Source organism: Gadus chalcogrammus, chromosome 14, assembly GCF_026213295.1.
Source record: "Gadus chalcogrammus isolate NIFS_2021 chromosome 14, NIFS_Gcha_1.0, whole genome shotgun sequence".
Lineage (NCBI taxonomy): Eukaryota > Metazoa > Chordata > Actinopteri > Gadiformes > Gadidae > Gadus > Gadus chalcogrammus.
Window position 1 is genome coordinate 8,531,086 of NC_079425.1, and position 21,936 is coordinate 8,553,021.

Here is a 21,936-nt window from a genome sequence, read left to right on the forward strand (position 1 = left end):
ATGGAATAGCGTTTTCTTCCACAACTTCAGAAAAACAGAGTCCTCAAATAAATTTCGGCAAAGAAAACTTAACACACGTATGATATGCGGTAACTGTGGTTCTATTTAATGATATACGCAATACATTAACAAACATCGTTTCTCACCAGTATTATATGCATTATCGTTATCGACTTGTGTTCCCATGCATGTGTTAATATACATTGCCAAGGACTGTATTATGCGTTAAGTGTTTAGTTTGCGCGTGTTTAAACAGATGGATGCACACAAGCGCGCCCGCATTCATTAATTATTTTACACATACACACACGCGCGCCCGCATTCGTTCATTCTTTTTAACACTCACTCGCGGTAAAACAATTTTTTCTCATGATCAAATACTCATCAATCCTAAAAGTTATGGGTTTGTACACGATGTCTGTGTTAAGAAATATGTGTTTGCTGTACGGTGTTTGCAGATGCATTGATTTAAAAGTACAACTTATTACCGCTGTATCAGCTGTTCTTTCCCAAATAATTTAAAAATAATGTGTGGCTAGGTGAGAGAAGCAATGTGTATGCACGAGATGCACAAGCAACATTATGCATGCGCCCTTAAAATAGCATCTGAACAACGTGGTTTAAAGGCAGTGACGATACACGCGCCACTGCCTTTAAACCAGGTATTTCCTGGTTTGTGGCGGAATTGTTTTCTGAAACTGCAAAATAGCACCAGGGAACATTTGCGCAAGCACTCCTCCTTTCGCCGAACCACCCCTTGTGGCGCAAGATCATTCCCTTATTTACCGATGCGTGGGGGTGGAGGGAAAAGAACGCTCTGCGCCAGTTACAAACTAGCAACGATACATGCGTCAGTGTAAAAAGAGTGGTTAACAGAAATCCATTAGTCTATTTAATGGAAATTAGGGCTGAACGATTTGGGGAAGCAATCTAATTGTGATTATTTTGACCAATATTGCGATTGCGATTTAATGTGCGATTTTTATAATTTATTAAGTTCATTATGTTGTGTATTAATTCACTAAAAAATAAATAAATCATTCTTTACTATGACCAACACAACATCGGAAGCAGTCGACATAAAAACTGCTCTTTCCATTAGGCCAGGCTGATTAATTTATATTATAAACTTCTTTATTTAACTATTGAATGGTAAAATAAAAATAAATGAATCTTGCTGATTTCCAGTCATTAACGGTAACAAATCACTTTTTTTTTTTTTTTAGCCCTAATGGAAATATAGAATTACTGATGGTGTGTGTGTGTGTGTGTGTGTGTGTGTGTGTGTGTGTGTGTGTGTGTGTGTGTGTGTGTGTGTGTGTGTGTGTGTGTGTGTGTGTGTGTGTGTGTGTGTGTGTGTGTGTGTGTGTGTGTAGACCAAAACACATGAGACTGAAGCATCACAAGGAATCTTGCTGCCCCTTTCACTGTTCTTGAACCTCCCTCTGGTCTGCACTGCATATCCTAAGAAAATAAATTAAATTTGGTTTCCAGGAATACCAGTGAGGACATATGAGCTGGATTGATTGTTTTCTAGTTGGTATAGATGGACTCCTAAAAATGTCTCCTTCTGCCACATACATTTTGGTAAATTAATAGTAGTTTATCAATCTTTTAACAGCGTTAGTTTTGGAAGTGGTAGCTTTCCTAGTAATTAAAACGCCATTTCACAAGCCCCCTTGCCTCATGTCACAACAAGCAGCTTTGGGTTACATGGATTGTGACTGTTTTTTTGGAGAGCAAACATTCGTCGGTATTGGTCGTTGGTCGGTTGCGCAGAAAACGCTATGTAGTTGTAGTTATGCAATTGTGCTGTGTATACATTTCTACAGGGGCTCCTGTAATACGATATCTGGCCTGTAATATGCATTTAGATTCCTTGGATGTAAATGTCTCCTTACTCTTGGAGAAAAAAGCATAATCTTTTAATGTCAGTGGATGCATAAGCTGTTTTGGTGCAAGGTTGTCAAGTGTACCTCCATGGCGTATTTCTATAAACATCCGGATATGATTTGTGTGAAAGTCCAAGGTAAACATAATTATAAATCGAGTGCTTTGAGAGATTTAACGCTGCGTTGTGACAGCCACCGCTTCATCCTGAGTTGTGAACCGTCAGCACCACCCAACGTCTGATCCCCAACTATGTTAAGAGATTGTTTTCTTTCTGATGTCCATGCCCTGTTCAGGTTTATCCACTGTAGTGGATCTTTTTTCCAAAATGTGCATACTCACCAATTGATAACCAAGCGCAGAACATAAGGCATTGTAACTAGCGGTTGAATTTGATCATAACCCCACACTCTCCTGATTGCTTATACATAGTAAGTAGCTTCTAAGTAGTTCAAAGTTTGCATTCTTTGCATTGAGCTGGCCAACAGGTTGTATTCCCATACTTAAGTGTTTCTATGGCCCTTGCTTAGGCAACCAATTGCCTTGTCTACCTGGAAAACCGACATGGTTAATGGAGGTTATTGGTTCAATAAATTGAGGAATGCATTTTCTACACTGTCGTATATAATCATGTACACATGTTGTCATTTTCTCTTTAATAAGGTGTACATAATTGTTGCATGTCATGCACAAGTTTGTCAGGTCTGTGTTATTGACTTTCCTACCTTAGGCATGAGTCAAAGACTTGTATTGCACCGAATAAGACAATAACAGGATCAGCTTATCCACTGAACTCAACAGTCGGTTCCTTTTGGCTCTTCACATCTTGGCTGCAGATTAAATAAGTTATGCAAATAAGATAAGCATCGCGTAAGTAGGTGTACATGCTCTGAATTTATATTATACAATTCAGGCCTGCAATTAACTATATGATCACCTCCTTATGCTGACTGCACGGTGGTTACTTAAATGTCAATGTAAAACATAAATTGTGACAGCTTGAGGGTCTGGAGGTGAAACTACAGAGTCAGTGAATATTGAATGTGTCTTTTTTTAAGCGTTGTGATCATAAAAGGTGAAGGGATGAGCGTAAGAATAGCCAGGCAGTGTTGCATAGAATCAACTGATGAGCCGAGCGCCGGTCGGAAAATGGATGTACTTCTTAAATATACCATAGTCTTTGAAGCTGAAATGGTTGACATGCCTGCCTGCTGGGTTTCTGCAGCTATGCTACATACTGTACCAGCTGCGCCATGCATTTGCTTTTACCATGAGATTGAATATCTGGAGCTTATTTTGGTGGTGCCTAGTTTGGCTGTTGCCAGCCATACGCATGTTCCATCGCTCACCACAGTGACCTAAGACGAAAGCATTTCACAGCCAGGCTGTCTACCTCTCTCTCTAGATAGACTCGGTATTAATGCACCTGTCCTGCTTTGTATTTCTAACTTAAGTCAGTCAAAAAGCTCATAGGGGCTAGAAGAGTTTTGGTGGTGTGTTTTATTTGTTGTTTTTTGTTTTGTAATTTTTATTGCAGTGAAGGAACATGGTCACACGCTTCTATATGTACTGCAGCAACTTGGAATAGATTTAAAGACCCATCATTTACTAGAATCCAACCACAATAACATCCCGGTTCAGCACGCATGTCTGTCTTAAATTGGTGGCTAGGGAAAGGCACTTGGCCAGCATGCTGAAGAGGATATGTGACACATTTTGGCACTAATTTAAACAAAAATGGGTGTAAACAAAGGAACAAAGCTTTCTTCATGGTTGGGTTTATGTGTTAAACAAATACCTCCATACACTAAAACTTCTTCTTCTTACTTCTTTCCATTGCCTCTGTGTTCTAGTAATAAGTTAACATGAATTAGTTGATTACTGCATCGTCATAATATTGAGCCATATGGAGACATGTACCAGGACTTGTAGGAAATGGGTTGTGTTCAAAACATTGGCCCAGGGACAATTGTCTGGCGGCCTTACCCATATGGATGCTGACAGGGCTGCGTCAGCAGCACCTACCCGGTGGACACCCTATCACGGTGCTATTACGGTGTTACTTGCGGTTACAGTAAGTAGCACTTAGCTTCAGGACAGAGTAGTGACTGCGCTCCTAATTCTCCCAGCGCTTAGTACCAGACGACTCAGCCTCTCTTAAGTTCTAACCCCCCGGCCACGCTGACCTGCTAACCCACTAGCTTATCCCCTTGACTTCCGGCTGGATGGGACCCACAGAGATAGCTGGCTCACAACTGTTGCTGTCGCATTGTCAAGCAGCACACCTGAGCTCCTTTCAGCAGAAGAGCCACAGCATCTGCTTTAAGCAGCTGTGTGGCTAATGGCGTTGTTTAATGGAGAATACAATGACAATGGCAAGCGTGTGTAGACGATGACTTGAATATGACCTTTTGTGGAAGTGATTTAAAGTGAACTCAACGTTTGTGTTTTTGCCTAGGAGATTTATAACTATTCCATTATCTGATCCATCATTATTAATAATCATCATTGTTCTGCTTACATTTCCACACTTCTCTTTGGTGAAAAAGGAACAGGGTTTTCAAGTTAGCATCTCTGTCAAAGTCTGCACTACTTCCTTGCTTTCCAAAAAGGATACTTTTTCAGTCAATAGTTTCTGCTCATGTCTCTCTGTGCTCCTGTTACAGGTCCTAGTCAAATTCTGAATTGGGTATACATATGTTAATGGTCGTCTAGGTCAGTGAGTCGCGTCAGCTTGTTTTGCTGCTGCAGGTGCCACTGCCATATTTGGGCAGTCACTTACAAGGTCTATAATGCTATGCATCAACTTTTGTTTTGACAGCTCCTTGACAGTTGTGTATTTTGCTTCCCCTTTGCAGGGCTCCAGAGATTATCCTGGGACTGCAGTTTTGTGAAGCCATAGATATGTGGTCACTGGGCTGTGTGATAGCAGAGCTCTTCCTGGGATGGCCTCTGTACCCGGGCTCCCTGGAGTATGACCAGGTAAACAGCCTCTAATTCCTCACTTATTAGCTGTAAGCCGCTCTTGTGTTATTGTGGTTTCCCTCCTCCCGCCTTTTGTATGTGTCATTTGCCTCTATTCCCCCACCCACTTCCTGCCTCTGTGATCATAAACGGAAGCTTTGTACCCCTACTCATGACTGGTTTCTTTCTCTGACGCACTATCTCTTTATGTGTCTATTTTCAGTTTAGAAGGTCCCTTGATTTGCTAGTGTTGACAGATAACGGGAGTCAATTTGCTAGAACATGTTTGTCCTCATTCCTTCACCTAACTCCTTATCACTTTTGTGACACCCCCCTAGGATTGTCCAAACAGCTGACCCTCCAGTCACACATCTCCAGTAACACAATGCTTGCCCTCTGTTATCCTAACTACATTAGCCATACACTAGTCTTATCCTTCCCTCTTGTCCTCTGCTGGACCTGTCAGTCGGGAAGATGGATGAAAATAAGCAGTCACAAGAGAGAATGGTTTGGTCTCATGATGGACAGGCTGTGGCTGAGTATGTGAGGACACCCTTCTCTCAAGCCAGTTGTCTTAAAGAAAGGGTGAGAAAAAGGGATGGTCACCACCAAGCCCATGTGGCTAAAATCTAGTATATGTGATTCTCTCCCTAGCTAAAGAGGTTTTTGCTGTGTACCCAATAAGATAGAAAAAGCACTCGGGGAGAACACTGGGCTTGTGAGAAGTTGCAGGGAAGAAACAAAGGGTAGAAGAAGCATGGCTTATGTGAGACAAGAGCGGGACCCCAGCCTCTGGTGGAAGGCTGTAACAGGCCCAAAGAATGGTGTTGTTTTCCATAGTTAGTAGGAATGAGGCCTCTTTGTGGTAGACTGAACTGTCTGGCGGGGGTGGGTGTTTGTGGGGTGCCCTACTCAGACTTCTTGGGATGAGACAGATCCAGGCTTATGCAGAGCGGCTTCCACCCCAGGAGTCCATCTAGCCTGACGCTGTCCAACAGAGAGCATCAGGCTAGGCTTGAAGCATGTCTGCTGATGCAGGGACTGCCCCATGCCTTATGCTGCATTACAGCACTCGGGGGGTTGGCAGACCACGGCCCTGCCAACCTATTTTTATGCGTGGCATATTTTTTCAAACTCTCCCCAGGCCTATGACAGAAGGGCGAACTCAACACCTCCTAAAAGAGACCCGACCACCTCCTTGGTAGAGTTAGGCTAAATATATGAATCTGTTTTCGTACGGGCAGATCAGAGTTTCACCAAAGCTTCTTCAAGCAGGCAAGGTTCTTCAGAAGGGTCCCCACTGGGAGGGGTGGGAAAGCCTCAGACCGACAGACGGAGAGGGAAGCCTGAGGGCGGGGAGGGAGGACAGACCACGTGCTGGAAAGAAAAAAACGATTTTAGACCCAGATGAAGAGTCAAAACCTCATGAAAACGAGGTGGAAAAAGCGAAAAAGAGGGTAGAATCCGGCAGACTTCTCTTTTTTTTGGCAGATGGCGTTAAGGCACTGACCTTTTGAACAAACAGAAACCCACAGAACGCCACAGTGTAACTTTTAAGAATGAACAATAAACCGATTTGGTTGTGTCTGGATCAGCCATGCGTTGCAGCAGCCCAATTAAATGTACCTATCTTAAAATCGTACTGAATCTTTGATATTTAAAGTTTGGGGCTTGTGCTATTGCTGGCACTAAAAGGGACTACTGACTGTTACATTGCTGAAGGTAATTTGTGAGGAATTCCTGGGAGCTTAAGCCAAAGAGACGTTTTGGCTGACTAGACTCAAACGTGATTTGAGTCTAGTTTTACTATCAAACGATCCTAAGGCGCAACTAACCGTTCAACTCACAGTCCTGTAGTAATGACCCGTTTAACTTTGACTCTTTGGGCGCTCCCAATTTGCTGCCCGGAAGACTCTCACTACACCGATGGTGTCGTTGGGGCCTGCTTAGGCCATTTTCAATACTAATAGCCACTAAATGTTGAATTCATCACATGTCGTTCCGCACATAGGACCGTGGCCGGAGGCTAATTGTGTCACAGGCTCTCTCCTGTTTCCCAGCATGCCTCTGGTGTGGGATGACACAGAGTCGTCCTGCAAGGCTCGGCTGCCGGAGCCCCCCAGGGGCTGCTGCTGCTGTCCCCCCCCGCTCCTCAAGCCCCCCCCCTCTTATCTTTCTGCATGGGGTCTGGTTCCATCCCACGCAGCACAATGTATTTTTAACTCCCAACTCTTTCCCCTGGCTCCCCCCATCCTCACTCCCCCCCCCTCCCCTCCCCCCGTCGTCTTGTACCCACCCCCATCGCCTCACTTACCTCCCCACCATTACCATTTCAGTAGTAGCGTGTGCCTAAGGAGGGCTGCAGCTTCCCAGCCCCCCCCCTCCCCCCATCGCCTTGTACCCACCCCCATCGCCTCACTTACCTCCCCACTATTACCATTTCAGTAGTAGCGTGTGCCTAAGGAGGGCTGCTTCCCGGCTCTTCATGTGTCGCGTGACAGCCCTGCTCAATACTCGGACGGCCTTTCAGCACCCCACCCGGCTATAGTTAGCCCTGCCACTCTTGATACCTGGGAATTCCTCCACCCCCTATCTCCCTCTCCCTGTGTGCTTCTCATCTTGTCCGGCTCTTCAATTGTGTTTATCTGGATCTCTGTCTCTCACCCTTGTATTGTGTTGCAGGCAGGAGACAGATTATGCTGTCGTAAGTGTTTGTTTTCATTAGGCTGGTGGGCTGGAGGGAGAGAAGTGTGTGTGTGTGTGTGTGTGTGTGTGTGTGTGTGTGTGTGTGTGTGTGTGTGTGTGTGTGTGTGTGTGTGTGTGTGTGTGTGTGTGTGTGTGTGTGTGTGTGTGTGTGTGTGTGTGTGTGTGTGTGTGTTAAAATGCAACACGTCATGTTTTTTTTTTATGTTCGTTATTATGCTAATTCAACCCTGGTGTCGCTTTGGTCCACGATGCCCCCAGAAAAGAAGAAATTTTATGGAAAAGACTATAAACAGCTAGTGCATGTGCAGTCCTAGGATGGCGTATTGTTTGCCTGGCGGACATCCCGATTTATACATCCTAAAATTATGTCTTCTTCTACTGACAGCTCCTTTCAAGAGGAACACTGTGCTTTGTTTAAGCCAGGGAGTGATTCATGAATTCCAACATTACCAGGCCTCAGGAGCAACACAAGGAATGCATGGTGGCCAGCTCCCTAAACTCAGGGCCCCAGCTCCATGGAGGAGGTGTATGATGGACATTGTCGTTTCAACTAGGGGGGCGGTGGAGTTTTGACACTAAGGTGTTATCGATTAGGAGTCCCACCTGGTTGGTAGTCGAAGTAAACAACTTCTGTTTGCATTGTCATTATGAATGCCTCTTTGTATAGAGGCGTGTTCTGTTTTGCCTGCTCCCTGAGCCACAGCCTCCTATCTGCGGCTACAGGCCTGAGCTTGTTGCTAAGCTCTCTTTAAACCCGTAGGTTTACGTCAGTGGGTTCGTCAGAAGGGCTGCTGTGGCTCGCCTTTCACCAAAAGCAAGGGTTTTTCTGCACTAGGAATTTCCCTGTCCCCGCTGTTTTTTTTCTTGTTTCGGTTCGCAATTGCAGTTCCTGTAATGGGTCACCGCAGCGGCATTTCAAAGCGGCTTTAAACGCTGCACAAAAGCATGTGAATGTAAACATAAGTTAACCAGCGCCTCTCCTGTTGTACCCCTGATGTAGTCTGAGGGACAGAATGGGACTAAACTGCAAGACATTTTGAGTGACGATGTGCCTTGCCATACGTGTCTAAATCAAATATTGTAGCGAGAGCAGTGACGGGTGAATAAAGTGTCCCGCACCTGCACAGTGCACACAGACCGTAACTAAGGAGCACACCCACGTTGTTTTATAAAGCTAGGTGATTTAGGTGTGCCTTTGGTGGGGCGCTCCATCATTGTGTCAAGCCCTAATGACAAAGAGTAGAGGAGGTGTGACATGACCACCGTACAGGCCATCACAATCCAAGGGGATGCAGTCTCTCATGGCCCAGGGTACAATATAGCGATGGCATTGGTGTGTTCCATTAATCAGTCACATGCAGTTACCTGTATCACATGCAGGCGGTAAAATATTGACCAGCATCGCCCATAATCTCATCCAAACATGTGGAAGTTTAGGTAGGTCTATTGGGATTGCACTATCCTTGTTTCAGAAACCTTTCCCCGGAGAAACTTAAGTGTAAAGTTTCCATTTTAGCTTTTGAAAAATCTACGCATACAGATGGCGCTATGCTGGGGCTATCGGACCTAAACCCTTAACTAAACCCATTCCGTAAAGGAATGTTGTTAGTGTCTTTGTTAGGATTTCAAGCAATACAATGCTCTGTGTTTGCCTAGATATGGACGTTTGTGTTTTTAACAGAGGGTGCGTATGTGGCAAGAGGCTTCGACACACAGTCGTTTCCGCGGTACGCAAACAACATTGCTACTACGCCTGACTCAATCTCCCTGGTCATCGGCCCTCTACCTGGCCCTGGCCGGTCTCCGTCTCGCCTCGCCCCTAAGCAACACTTCATATCTAATGGAGCTGTTCCCCTCGCACCTACGTGCAATTGACGTCAGCCGCGCCACCCATTGGACCTCTGAGTCAGAAGCTGGCGTGTGAACACCCTCGCTTCTGAAGGACACCGGCGGGCCCCTCGTCAGCCAGGCACCCGACCGTGCAAGACGGGTGCCCTGACCGGCGGAACTTGGCCGTCGGATTTTAAAGGCGGTGGTGGGGGTGATGTTGGGGGGGGGGGGAGGGGGAGGGGCCTGACCCTGAAGTTGCACACACGTATCACGTCAGTGCATGGGATGGGTGTGACCTGGCATTTCTCTGCAACGTGCTAACCTCAAGGTCTCTGCGGCATGCTACACAATCCCCCCCCCCCCCCCATCCCCACACGCAGACCACCCCTAGCCCAGAGCATCTCTGATGGCTTGTTGTCGATGCCTCTGAGTGATGTGAAGGTAAAGGGCCTTGCACTCTAACCTGGATGTCCTTGTAGCGTATTACCACGCTGCATAAGGCTGCTGTCAGTTTCCATTAAGGCAGGGGCCCCCGGATCGGGTTGTGATGTTGTACGGCACACGGAGGCAATGACGGCTGTCGGGTGAAGAAAAAAAAAAAAGAAGGAATTATTGGCAACCATAACTCCCTCGCTACATAGATTGCCTTTTACCGTATTTTCTCTTCCAACCCTTCACATGCTGACTCGGAGATGTGCCCCCCGTTTCTCCTAGATCCGCTACATCTCTCAGACACAAGGGTCCCCGGGAGAGCTTCTGCTGAACGCGGGCACCAAGACGGGCAGGTTCTTCTGCAGAGAGCCGGACTCGCCCTACGCACCATGGAGACTAAAGGTGGGGGTCCCAAGATTCAGCGAGCGCGTGATGCGTTCAGAGGACAATTTTGGTGTTGCTTCAGTGGTTTTAAGGACCGTGATAAGAATTGAAAAGCGATAAAAATGGCCTCCTTTCGAATTATGACCTCCTTAAGCATTTAGGTGAAAAGGGGCTTATCAGAAATCCACGCGCCATTCAACTGACAAGCAGGGTAGGTCACTGCCTTTTGGGAGTTTTCGAATGAGTGCACATGTTTCAACGTTGCAAAAAGAACTGGCACATGAAAGGTATTTAAGGAGCGTACGCTGGATAAATGCTCAAATGCCCAAACCTGTTTTTGTTTATCCAAAATGATTTGTGTTGCCTGTTAAATGGAAATGGCTTGATATTAGAAGAACATAAATTACATGGGCATTGAGTCAAACTAAATGTTGCCATTTGTTGTATTTTTTCTTTTCCTATCTCTTTCTCCCAACAGTCGACGGATGAGCATGAGAAGGAGACAGGAATGAAGTCGAAGGAAGCCCGGAAGTACATTTTCAGCAGCTTGGATGACATAGTGCACGTACGTTGACACCACAGGAAGTCGAACTCATACAGACAGGAACCTTCTAAAATTATCTAGAACTGGGGCAGGTCAGCTCAAAACCTCACACTCGATTTTCCGATCTTATGACTGTTCTGAAATTCCTAGTGCAGCCTAGTGCATCATTTCTTTTTGATCTTCTGCAAATCTTGCAAAACATTTCCCAGGGTTCAATTTAAAATGCACACTTTCTTACATCTATTGATATTAGTATCGCGTGTATTCCGCAATTTATATCACAGAATTGAATCTTGCCTACAAATGAACGTTGCAAACACAGACTCCTCAACCACCATCCTTGCGGCAGGTGAACTTGGTGATGAATCTGGAGGGGAGCGACCTGTTAGCCGAGAAGGCTGACCGCCGGGAGTTTGTGAGCCTGTTGAAGAAGATGTTGTGGATCGACGCGGAGAAGAGGATAGCCCCCGCCGAGGCCCTCAACCACCCCTTTGTCACCATGCAACACCTGCCCGACTTCCCCCATAGCAACCAGTGAGTCCAGACCCCCCCCCCCCGCTTCCAAGCCCTGCATTACCTATACCACCTCTCGTCATTGACTGTTTATTTACCCACCTCCCTGCTGATCTCTCCCCCTGTCTCTCTGTCACTCTCATTGTCTGTCTGTCACTCTTTTCTCTCTCTCCCTCTCTCACGCGCCACTTTAGTGTCAAGTCATGTTTCCACATCATGGACGTGTGCCGGACACGGCCCGGACCGTACGACGCCATGAACAGAAACAAGGGTCAGTTTGTCCGACCCATGCCCCCCTCCAACGGCCCAGTCAACCACCCGTTCAGCAAAATGGCCGCTGTCCATACACAAGTAAGTGGCTCCGGTCGGATACGTTATCTGTATGCCTGAACCCTCGAAGCCACACACCTTTTTAATCATTCCCGCAGTATCCAAAAGGATCTCTTGTGTGCCTTCTGCAAGACAGAAACGTTGATGTTCGTTCACCCCGTGGAAAAGGATTTGCTCTCTTGACGGCAGGGCCAGGAAATGCAATATGCAGTTTATCCGATTTCTTCCTCATTCAGACAAAGGCAATTACCTTGCCGGTTTTTCTGTGTATGCTGGTAGACGTGCTGTCGTGGCAACCGGGCAACGTCACGGTGGTGAGGTCATGGTAACCATGCAAATCGATCTTGTTGCCGAGGGAAGGAATGGGTATCTGATGTCATCCTGAAGCAGCTACATCCTCAACGTTATATATATTTTTTCCATTGTTATGTAATTTAATTGAATGACCTCATTAATGTACTGAGAGCAAGTGTAAGGAAGGGTTTCATATTCCAGAGGGTGTGTTGTACACACTGAATATACTTCTGTGTGTTACACTAGTATATTGACTGTCTTTTTGATGAAACTCATCACCAAATTCACAGTCACAAGGCTAAGATTTACAGCTGGCCTGCTCTTAGAGGAAGTCGAACTGTCTCTGTCAGTCTTAGGGCTCTGAATGAATGCTTTGTTCTACTTCCTATCGTGAGAGTGCGGGGAGTATGACGGGGTGCGGAGCAGGCTCTAACCATATATATCTGGCTGCCCTTTATTCAGTAAATGTGATTACAACCACACACGTAAGCAGTGGGACCAGTTAACCATGATCCGCTGGGAAAGGCACATGCTTCTCTGTTCTTTGTGTGGCTCTGGGCTTTGTTAGGAAGCAGGGTTTTTCACCCAAAAGGACGCCCTCTGCTGGCTATCTGAAGGTATACCCCCCTCCACGCTCTTCTCTTCTGACTTGAACCATGGGTCTCTCTCTTGCAGGGGTTAGCCCCATCAGCCCCCTCGGTGATGCATCCTGGGATACCGATGCAGTCAGGAAGTGTGCAGTTTGGCTGCAGCGATTCATTTCAGCAGGCACTCATTCTGTGCCCCCCGACCATCCAAGGTAAACATGCCTTGCTTTCCCCGTGTGTACTCTCACGCCTCGCCTGCTCCATGTTGGGTCATTACCAGATGTATTTTGTATGTTGTGAGGTCTCATGCCCCCCCCCCCCGTGTCCCCAGGAATCCCCACCAATGGAGCCAAGCCGTCAGGCTACTCTGTTAGAATGGACACTGCTGTCCCTCTGGTCACTCAGGCACCCCCCATCCAACCCCTCCAGATACGACCCGGAGTCATGACCCAGGTAAGCAGGACGGTAGCTATTATCACTGCGACTACATTTCATAGAATTTGCAGTTCTGCGTACATCTCGCAGAGTGACATGCAATTTTCGGTCTAACTTCGGCCGAGATATGAGTCGAATATGAAGTCACAGTGTCTCTGTGCTTGCACTCTTCCTCCTCCTCCTCCTCCACAACACAGCAGACCTGGTCCAACCGCGCTCAGCAGATCCTGGTCCCCGCCTGGAACCATATGACCTCGGTGGCCCCTCCACCAACATCACTGGCGTCTGACACTGTGGCGGGCCCGCAGAGGCTGGCAGAGTGGGGGTGAGGCTTCGCCGTCGCCGTGGCAACAGCGTGACAGCGTGGCATCTGTTGCCCTTGCATATCGACCGTGTTCGATTCATTATTCAGTGCGTGTCCTAGACGCAGTTCAATCTTTTGTGTACCGTTGTCAGGGCCACGTCAATCGCCGATCTGCATCATGGTTATTAGCGGGGACATTTGAGTCTCTGTTTGTCTCTGTAGTTTGCATTGTTGTTTTTTCGTTGGAGTTGCTAAGCACTCCACTGGGAATGGCTGAACCCGATACAGTGTGCTGAATATTAATGATGGATGAGTCATACTTGCCCTTCCGGCCTAACGCGTTCACACCATCGTATTGCTAATGGCTCTAATTCACCTGCTCAATTCACACCGTCTCCTCGTTGCAGGAAAGTGCGTTCCCATGGCAACCATTACAGCACCATGATTGCCCACCCTCAGAGCCTCCTGTCCAACCAAATGACCCTGTCTGCCCAGCAGCCAATCAGCATAGGCATTGCCCATGTGGTATGGCCACAGCCTGCTGCCAACAAGAGGAACAAGCCCTGTGTCAACAGGTATGGTGAAAGGTTCTAGAAGGCATACACGCATGCATTCATACGCGTGCACACACACACACACACACACACACACACACACACACACACACACACACACACACACACACACACACACACACACACACACACACACACACACTAACACTAACACTAACACACTAACACACTAACACACTAACACACATGACTAACACACACACACACTAACACACATGACTAACACACATGACTAACACACATGACTCACAAACCCCTCTGCTCTGTGTTATCCTACAGGGGTACAAACTTCTCCCACCACATAGACATCCAAAACTCAGCATGCCAGTCCCCAAAGATGGCCGACACAGCCAAGAATGTAGACGAGGTCCGATGCCCCGGGGAGGCGCGGACCGCCGCTGCCGCCGCCGCGCCCGAGGCGGGCCGCGAAGAGGAGGTGGAGGAGGGCTGCTGCAGGCAGGAGGCCGCGTGTGGGGAGCCGTCGTCCCAGGGGCAGCGTCAGGCCATGGGGGTCTCCGACCTGGCCAGCCCCGCCAGCGTCATCACCATCAGCAGTGACGAAGAGGAGGGCGCACAGCCGCACGCGCACGGAGAGTGAGTTCCCTCCCGGCTCCTCCTCACACACACACACACACACACACACACACACGGACACGCACACGAACAGACGACGCACAGATGACACAAACCCACACACACACAATTAAAGGTGGCTCGTTTAGACCGTGGACCTCCAGTGGCTGATGGGGGGCCGGGGGGGGGTTGTCTCTGTGTCTGTCCTTCGTGCGTGTGGCTCAGGTGTAAAGGCGGGGCGGCGTGCGAGGCGTGCGAGAGCACCGTGAGCATGGAGCGGGTGTGTTCCCTCAGCAGTCCAGACAGCACGCTCAGCACCAGCTCCTCCTCATCGGCCCAGTCCAGTGCCTCGCCGCGCAAACACTCCAACAGGTGCTCCTTCGTACGCCCCCCCCCCGGTCCCCGTCCTCGTGGTGACGCCCCATCCACCTTTTGTCCACCGCACGCATACACGCACACTAGGGCTAGGGCGGCGGCGAACGTTCAACGTCAGCGATGACTTCAATAAGGAAAAATCTTTCAAATGTGAAAAATGGTTTAATAATTTTTTTTATGATGAAAGTGTTCATCACAACTTCGACATCGCTGTGCAAATGCTGCGGTAAGTCAGCCACTTTTGGCTCCTGTCAACACCCACACCTTTCAAATATAAAATAAAAGCATTGCGGTGGCAGCCGAGTGGGCTACCAAAGAGGTTGCCTGTGTAGGGATTCTCAAATCTAAAGCTTAAAAGATTGAGCATATTTGAATGAGCAGATAAACTGCTATTTGTTCGCTGTGCATTTTGCATCAAAAGTCCATTGTATTTCACAGCAGCGCTACCAAACAAATAGCCTGGCATCGTCAGACGAAATGCACACTGCAATTAGTCTGGAACCTCTCATTTTAGATGCCCAATGGCGTCACCGACGGCCGCAGACCAAAATGCCTCTGGGCGCAATTAGATAAGCCTACAACCAATCATAGCAAAGAGACGGGTGGTGCCGCGACAATAACATTGCATCTCTCATCTCAACAATAGCTTTAAGTGCCTGTCGTCTGTTCTTCATTGAATGACAACATACCGTCCAGTTCGCTTACTACTATCCCTTTACCGGAACCAACAAACCGTTCTACATCAGCGGCAACCATCTCTGTGGTTGAATTGCCTCTAGGGTGCACCTGCACCGTCCTCATATTTATCCCGCCTCACGTTAGCTAAACGGTTGTGATTGGTCGGCCTATTTCGGATTTAAAAAACTTTGTGCGGGACAAGACTAGACTTCTCTGTAGATCAAAAGAAACATGAGCCTGGGAGATTAGTCTAGTTCCAAGGCTACAAAACACACCAAACAACGTCTGAGATCATGCTGTTGCTTTCGGGAAGGTGGAATGCGAAAGAAAATCCATAAATAGTATTAATAAGTAGTGTGTCTGATCATGGTCTCGTGGTGGTTCTCTTGCAGTGTGTCTGATCATCGTGGTGGTTCTCTTGCAATGTGTCTGATCATGGTGGTGGTTCTCTTGCAGTGTGTCTGATCATGGTGTTGTGGTGGTTCTCTTGCAGTGTGTCTGATCATCGTGGTGGTTCTCTTGCAGTGTGTCTGATCATGGTGGTGGTTCTCTTGCAGTGTGTCTGATCATGGTGTCGTGGTGGTTGTCTTGCAGTGTGTCTGATCATCGTGGTGGTTCTCTTGCAGTGTGTCTGATCATGGTGGTGGTTCTCTTGCAGTGTGTCTGATCATGGTCTCGTGGTGTTTCTCTTGCAGTGTGTCTGATCATGGTGTCGTGGTGTTTTCTCTTGCAGTGTGTCTGATCATCGTGGTGGTTCTCTTGCAGTGTGTCTGATCATGGTCTCGTGGTGGTTCTCTTGCAGTGTGTCTGATCATGGTGTCGTGGTGGTTCTCTTGCAGTGTGTCTGATCATCGTGGTGGTTCTCTTGCAGTGTGTCTGATCATGGTGTCGTGGTGGTTCTCTTGCAGTGTGTCTGATCATGGTGTCGGGGTGGTTCTCTTGCAGTGTGTATGATCATGGTGTCCTGGTGGTTCTCTTGCAGTGTGTCTGATCATCGTGGTGGTTCTCTTGCAGTGTGTCTGATCATGGTGTCGTGGTGGTTCTCTTGCAGTGTGTCTGATCATCGTGGTGGTTCTCTTGCAGTGTGTCTGATCATGGTGTCGTGGTGGTTCTCTTGCAGTGTCTCTGATCATTGTGGTGGTTCTCTTGCAGTGTGTATGATCATGGTGTCCTGGTGGTTCTCTTGCAGTGTGTCTGATCATGGTGTCGTGGTGTTTCTCTTGCAGTATGTCAGATGACGAACCGGAGAGTGGCTGTGACACGGTGGATGGATCGCCGGCCTCCGACTGCTCCGCCCACAGCAGCAGCCCGTTCCAAGAGAGGCCGCCGTACATCGCCGGCAGCAACCAGAACTGCCAGCCCCGCGTCGCGTGTGTCGCTCCGGAGACGGAGCCGGGGAAGCCCACCGTGCGCACCATGGTGGTGCCCCCGATGGTGCTGCACAACAACAACAACAACCCCGGCATGGCCGACCCCAGCCACACAGGTACACACTGGATTCATACTGGGCGCACTGGGTACACACCTGGTACATACTGGGTACACTGGGTTCATACTGGTCATACTGGGTACACTAGGTTCATACTGGGCACACTGGGTACACACTTGGTACATACTGGGTACACTAGGTTCATACTGGGCACACACTTGGTACATACTGGGTACACTAGGTTCTTACTGGGCACACTGGGTACACAGTTGGCACACTGGGTACACACTTGGCATACTGGTTTTATACTGGGCACACTTGGTACACAGTAGGCAAACTAGGTTCATACTGGGCACACTGGGTACACACTTGGTACATACTGGGTACACTAGGTTCATACTGGGAACACTGGGGGCACACTGGGTACACACTTGGCACGCTGGGCAAACTAGGTTCATACTGGGCAAACTGGGTACACACTCGGCCAACTAGGTCCATACAGGGAACACTGGGAGCACACTGGGTATACATTTGGCAGACTCTACAAACTAGGTTCATACTGGTGCACACTGGTAAATACTAGGCTTCCTAGGTACACACTGGGTACACAAGGTGCACCAACAAAAATACATATGTACGTATACTGTATACAAATTCAGCAATTAAAATGTGACTGCAGGAAGTATCGTGCAATACTCCCGTGCAATCAGCTACCCATATATTTGATCCAGTTCGGCATAGGGTGGGAAGTAATGCTTGGGGAAGGGGGGAGGGAGGGGGGGGGGGGGGGGGTTGCAGTGCTCGTCAACGCCTTAAGTGCACTGAGGAAGTCATGTGATCCCGCCAGAGACACACGGTCACCAGCCCTGCCGTCTGCTCCACAGGTCTCATAGTCTGGGATTACGTGACCCTAGTAAGGTTCCCTGGTTCCCACAGGTGACTATGAGCAACCTGCCCTCACCTATCCACTTGAATGACGTTTGGAGTGGATCTTTTTGTTTGCTATCGACTGCCCCACCGTTCCTCCTCACGCCTCTGGATCTGTGTGGATGTGAATCTTTTTAACGCTACATAGGGCATGCATAAAAACCCTGTTACTAGTGTTTAGCCACAAACACACCACTTTGCACAGGTGGAGAGGTGGAGATCAATTTAAATGCGCTTAATGTACTTCACTCTTAGTCATTTTTTAATCAGGGTTTATGCATGCAATATGCTTTATACCTTTAACAGCTGCGGCCAGCCGGAACTCTAGGCTTTTTGTTTCTCAGAGGTTCCTTTTGATTCTTTGAAGCTGATAGCCGAAAAATTATCACGGAAAAATCTCACTATGCAGTTAGCTGTAAACGATCACAGAGAATCCCACTATTCGGTCTCACCTTTCATATCCACAGCCCATCCGCTTTATCTTACCAGCTTTTAAGCCATCTCAACGAATGAAAGGCCACTGCTGTTCTATTCTGGTTCTGATGTTGGTATTTATAGCCAATGGTCTCACCCCACTATGAACCCTTTGAAAATGGCCTCGCCTCCGGCTCACCCCCCAATGGGCCTACATGTCTATTTATAAACCAGTAGATCATGTTCACAGGGCAGATGCCAGTGTGTTTAACACGCCGTATTTGATCAAACAACGTTTAGCGCAGAGATATACATGCTGAGGACTGAAGGACTTCAACCAGTCTGAAATAAAGAGAAAATCGATACACATCTGACACATATAATGCTAATCTGCAATTGGGATACAGTCGAAGGCCCCAGCTGTTCATTGTCTTCTCCCTCTGCTCTAAATAAGAGATGCACCTGCTCCAACCTATCCCGCGCATCAAGGATCACACTGCCTGTCTTTCTGTTTCCTTCAACGTCACTCTGGTAGTCTTGGACCCATCGTGTCAGTCCAGAGGGCGGGGCTTTACTGGCCGACACCCCCACCACTCCGTGCCCCTCCTCAACAGGCCCCAAAAGATGCCTCCCGCATTCCAGCCCCAGCAACAGCCAGCCATGGGCTTTGGGCAGGTCAGTGTACACGCATACATGCACACGCACCAGCGAGTGGCGACACACATACCAACTCGGGACTCTCCACGTCGCACAGGTTTCGTCGTGAATGTGGTTTGCAAAGCAGCAGGGTTTGGTGGAGCATGGAGAGTTGTATAAGGTTTCCATAGAGATGAGGCTATGAGCAACAGCCCCATCCTTGTTCTAAATGGACACATAGTAGGAGTGTGAGAGCGTGGAGGGCACGTCTGCTCCTTCGTAACGCCCAGGAGTGGGCATCTTTCGGAATCCCACGATTCAATCTCTTGAGACTTCGGTTCACCGTCCGATGGTGACGCTGATTCGGCCCATAGGGGTGCTACTTCAGCAGCGCCCCTATTCAAGCAGTCCGCTCTGCGCTGAGAAAAGGCGCTTTGGCTGATTATGGCATAAAAGCAGAGTAAAGAGTTAATACTGTAACCTTTTTAGTATTTGAAAGAATTGATATTGATTGACCCAATAATGTTAACACGCAAAGGCAACCTAGAAAACGAGTTGTGAGTGGATTCAGAAGCAGTGAAGATAACTCCATGAGTTGATTTATCTCTTGCAGCCCTAATAACAACGCTCTTGGCCCCTGGCCCCATGCCAGCCCCTAACCCCTCTCCTCCCTGGTCCCCAGGTGCAGCATTACGGACCCTGCCACCAGGAATGGAACGGAAACTATTCCCGCCGCCGGCCGCAGGCCTACATCCCCCCTACCATGCATGGCCACGCCTTCACCCTCTCCCACAGCAGCCCAAACCACAACACCGGCCCCCACTCCCACCCCCACCCCCACCCCCACCCCCACATGGGGGGCCACCCCCACCCCCAGCCCACCCTGCTCTCCTACCCGCCGTCTGGCCCGTCGCTGGTCACGGCCGCGCCCGTGGCCCACCTCCTGGCCTCGCCCGGGGGCGGGCCCCGCCCGGTGCTGCAGCCCACCTACAGCATCGCACACCCGGGGGGGCTGGTGCACCAGGTCACCATGGGCATCAACCCCCGCCTGCTGCCCTCGCCCACCCTGCACCACCCCGGCCCCTTCAAGCCCCTCTTCCCGCCGCACTCCTACATCGCCTCGCCCGCCTACGCCGGTTTCCCCCTCAGCCCCACCAAAATCAACCAGTACCCCTACATCTGAGGGTAAGCCGGCCGCCCGCCCCCCCCGCGCAACACCTCCGCCCGGGGGCCGAGTGGGCGGGGTCGGTGCTCTCCAGGAACACACACAACACGGCGCTGGTGCCCAGGGCGGTGTTGGCACAACCACAGAGACAGCAAGTTATTTTTTGAATCATGTATACTTGGGTGTATTTGAACTTTGAAGCTTTAAAAGAGAGGGTTCTGGTCATTTGGGGGCGTAGGTTGGGGAAGTGCGGGGGGAATAGAATAAGAAAGTAAAAGGAATTGGTGTATGAGTGACTGACTGAATGAATGACTGAACAAATACGTAGGTAAGAAACTCACACTCAATGTGTTTTGCACATTTGATATACCTTTGCATTGGATCTTCTATGAATACTCCTCAAAACAGGTAAATAATTGGGGTGGTGTTGAATAGTAAAACTTTGCACCCCTTGATCCCAGCTATTTTTATATATTGCCTTCTTACATGTGCAAGACACATTCATCTTTGTAAAGCCATCCCAGTCTCCAGCTCTCGGTTGACAGATGCACATGTCGTCCACAGTGCGTTTGTGTGTGTGTGAGTGTGTGTGTGTGTGTGGTTGTGCGCGCGTGTGTGTGTGTTGTAATGCGTTTCAAGTATTTGTACTTTTCGGTGTCTTTTGGTGTTTGCAATGTCGAGTCAAGTAACTGATTTTAGATAAGTTTGTCCCCCACACTGCATGTGGTCTTGCATGAGCAGAAAAATGTAAAAGGAAAGATATGTAGACGTTGCTCTTAATGTTTGTGTCACAAGACCCGCTGCATCGTATAAATGTCCCTCCCCGCCATAGTGCCTTACATATTTGAGGTTGTTAATGTTACTACTTATATATGACTATATACATGGATATTAATGTACTGGACTGCAGCACTTGAAATTCCAATCAGTCGATGCATCCTATGTGTGAGTATATATATATGCACATATGTGTATATGTCCATGCATAGCATGCATGGATGTGATGTATCGCGGAAAGCCGTGCTTTATTATAATTTTGGGGTTCAATGTGTACTTCAGTGTGTCGTGCGTTAACTTTCTGTTCTCTATAGAACAGCATGCTTTGCTGTTGCGAATGCCTGCCGTTATGATTTCAAGGTTTGTTTTTCATTTTCTCTCCCCGAATGAATTGGTGTATAATGTGCAAGTATTGAGTTATGGCATAATATTTGATAATCACTTTCTATTTAGTGAAACTCTTACTACTACTACTACTACTACTACTAACAGTATTTGTACTGTTTGAAACTGCAATACAATCTTATTAATCATAGGTCTTTTTGTTTTGTTTGTGTCTCTGTAATTTGTTTTGTTTTGTTTTTTCACTTAGTTTTCTAGATGTGTGTGGGCATGGCTTTGGTTAGGTGAGGGCGAAAATGCTAAATTAATTCAGTATGAAATGTTGTACGCCCGTGCAAACCATGCAGTATTTGATATAAACACATATATATAGATATAGATATATATATGGACATATATTATAGCGCTAGGTTACTTAGTGCAGACGCTTAATAAGGTGTGAGTTAATTGTGTGCAATTCTCATTTATGCATGTGTGACAAAGTTAAATTTGACCCTTTTACATTGTACCGTTTGTGTTTTGAGGCTTTTTGGTGTGTTGACTGCGTATTTTATACATTCCGTCAGGGAGAATATATATATATATATATTATATATTAAATTATATAATATATATAATATATATTAAAAAAATGTGTGCGTTTTCGGTTTATTTTACTAGTACATTTTCATCTTTTCTGTTATGAAATTGCTTATGCCGCACCAAAGACTGTAATTGGGGTTTTTTCTGAGCAAGGTAGCTATTCTGTTTGCATAGAGCTCGAATATACTGTAGTCGTAGAAAATGGGGTTGTATATGACGCACACAAAAAAAAGGTATTTAAAAATGGCTG

At 47.7% G+C, this 21,936-nt stretch overlaps 1 protein-coding gene across 4 annotated transcripts in view; it reads left to right on the forward strand.

Moving 5' to 3' along the window:
- The window catches only part of hipk3b (homeodomain interacting protein kinase 3b), a 32,457-nt gene extending 12,362 nt beyond the window's left edge, over positions 1–20,095 (forward strand). For 2 of the 4 annotated variants that reach the window (XM_056608592.1, XM_056608590.1), the window contains 14 exons: positions 4,749–4,872; positions 10,105–10,224; positions 10,685–10,771; positions 11,100–11,284; positions 11,458–11,614; positions 12,563–12,686; positions 12,806–12,927; positions 13,110–13,234; positions 13,621–13,788; positions 14,068–14,382; positions 14,587–14,733; positions 16,641–16,900; positions 18,720–18,859; positions 19,503–20,095. In XM_056608592.1, coding sequence (XP_056464567.1) covers positions 4,749–4,872; positions 10,105–10,224; positions 10,685–10,771; positions 11,100–11,284; positions 11,458–11,614; positions 12,563–12,686; positions 12,806–12,927; positions 13,110–13,234; positions 13,621–13,788; positions 14,068–14,382; positions 14,587–14,733; positions 16,641–16,900; positions 18,720–18,859; positions 19,503–20,003 — 2,575 coding nt within the window. In that variant the 3' untranslated portion in view covers positions 20,004–20,095. Of the gene's footprint in view, positions 1–4,748; positions 4,873–10,104; positions 10,225–10,684; positions 10,772–11,099; positions 11,285–11,457; positions 11,615–12,562; positions 12,687–12,805; positions 12,928–13,106; positions 13,235–13,620; positions 13,789–14,067; positions 14,383–14,586; positions 14,734–16,640; positions 16,901–18,719; positions 18,860–19,502 lie in introns of all 4 variants that reach the window. The other 2 variants (XM_056608589.1, XM_056608591.1) reach the window with 2 other exon arrangements.
- Positions 20,096–21,936: the final 1,841 nt, after the last annotated feature.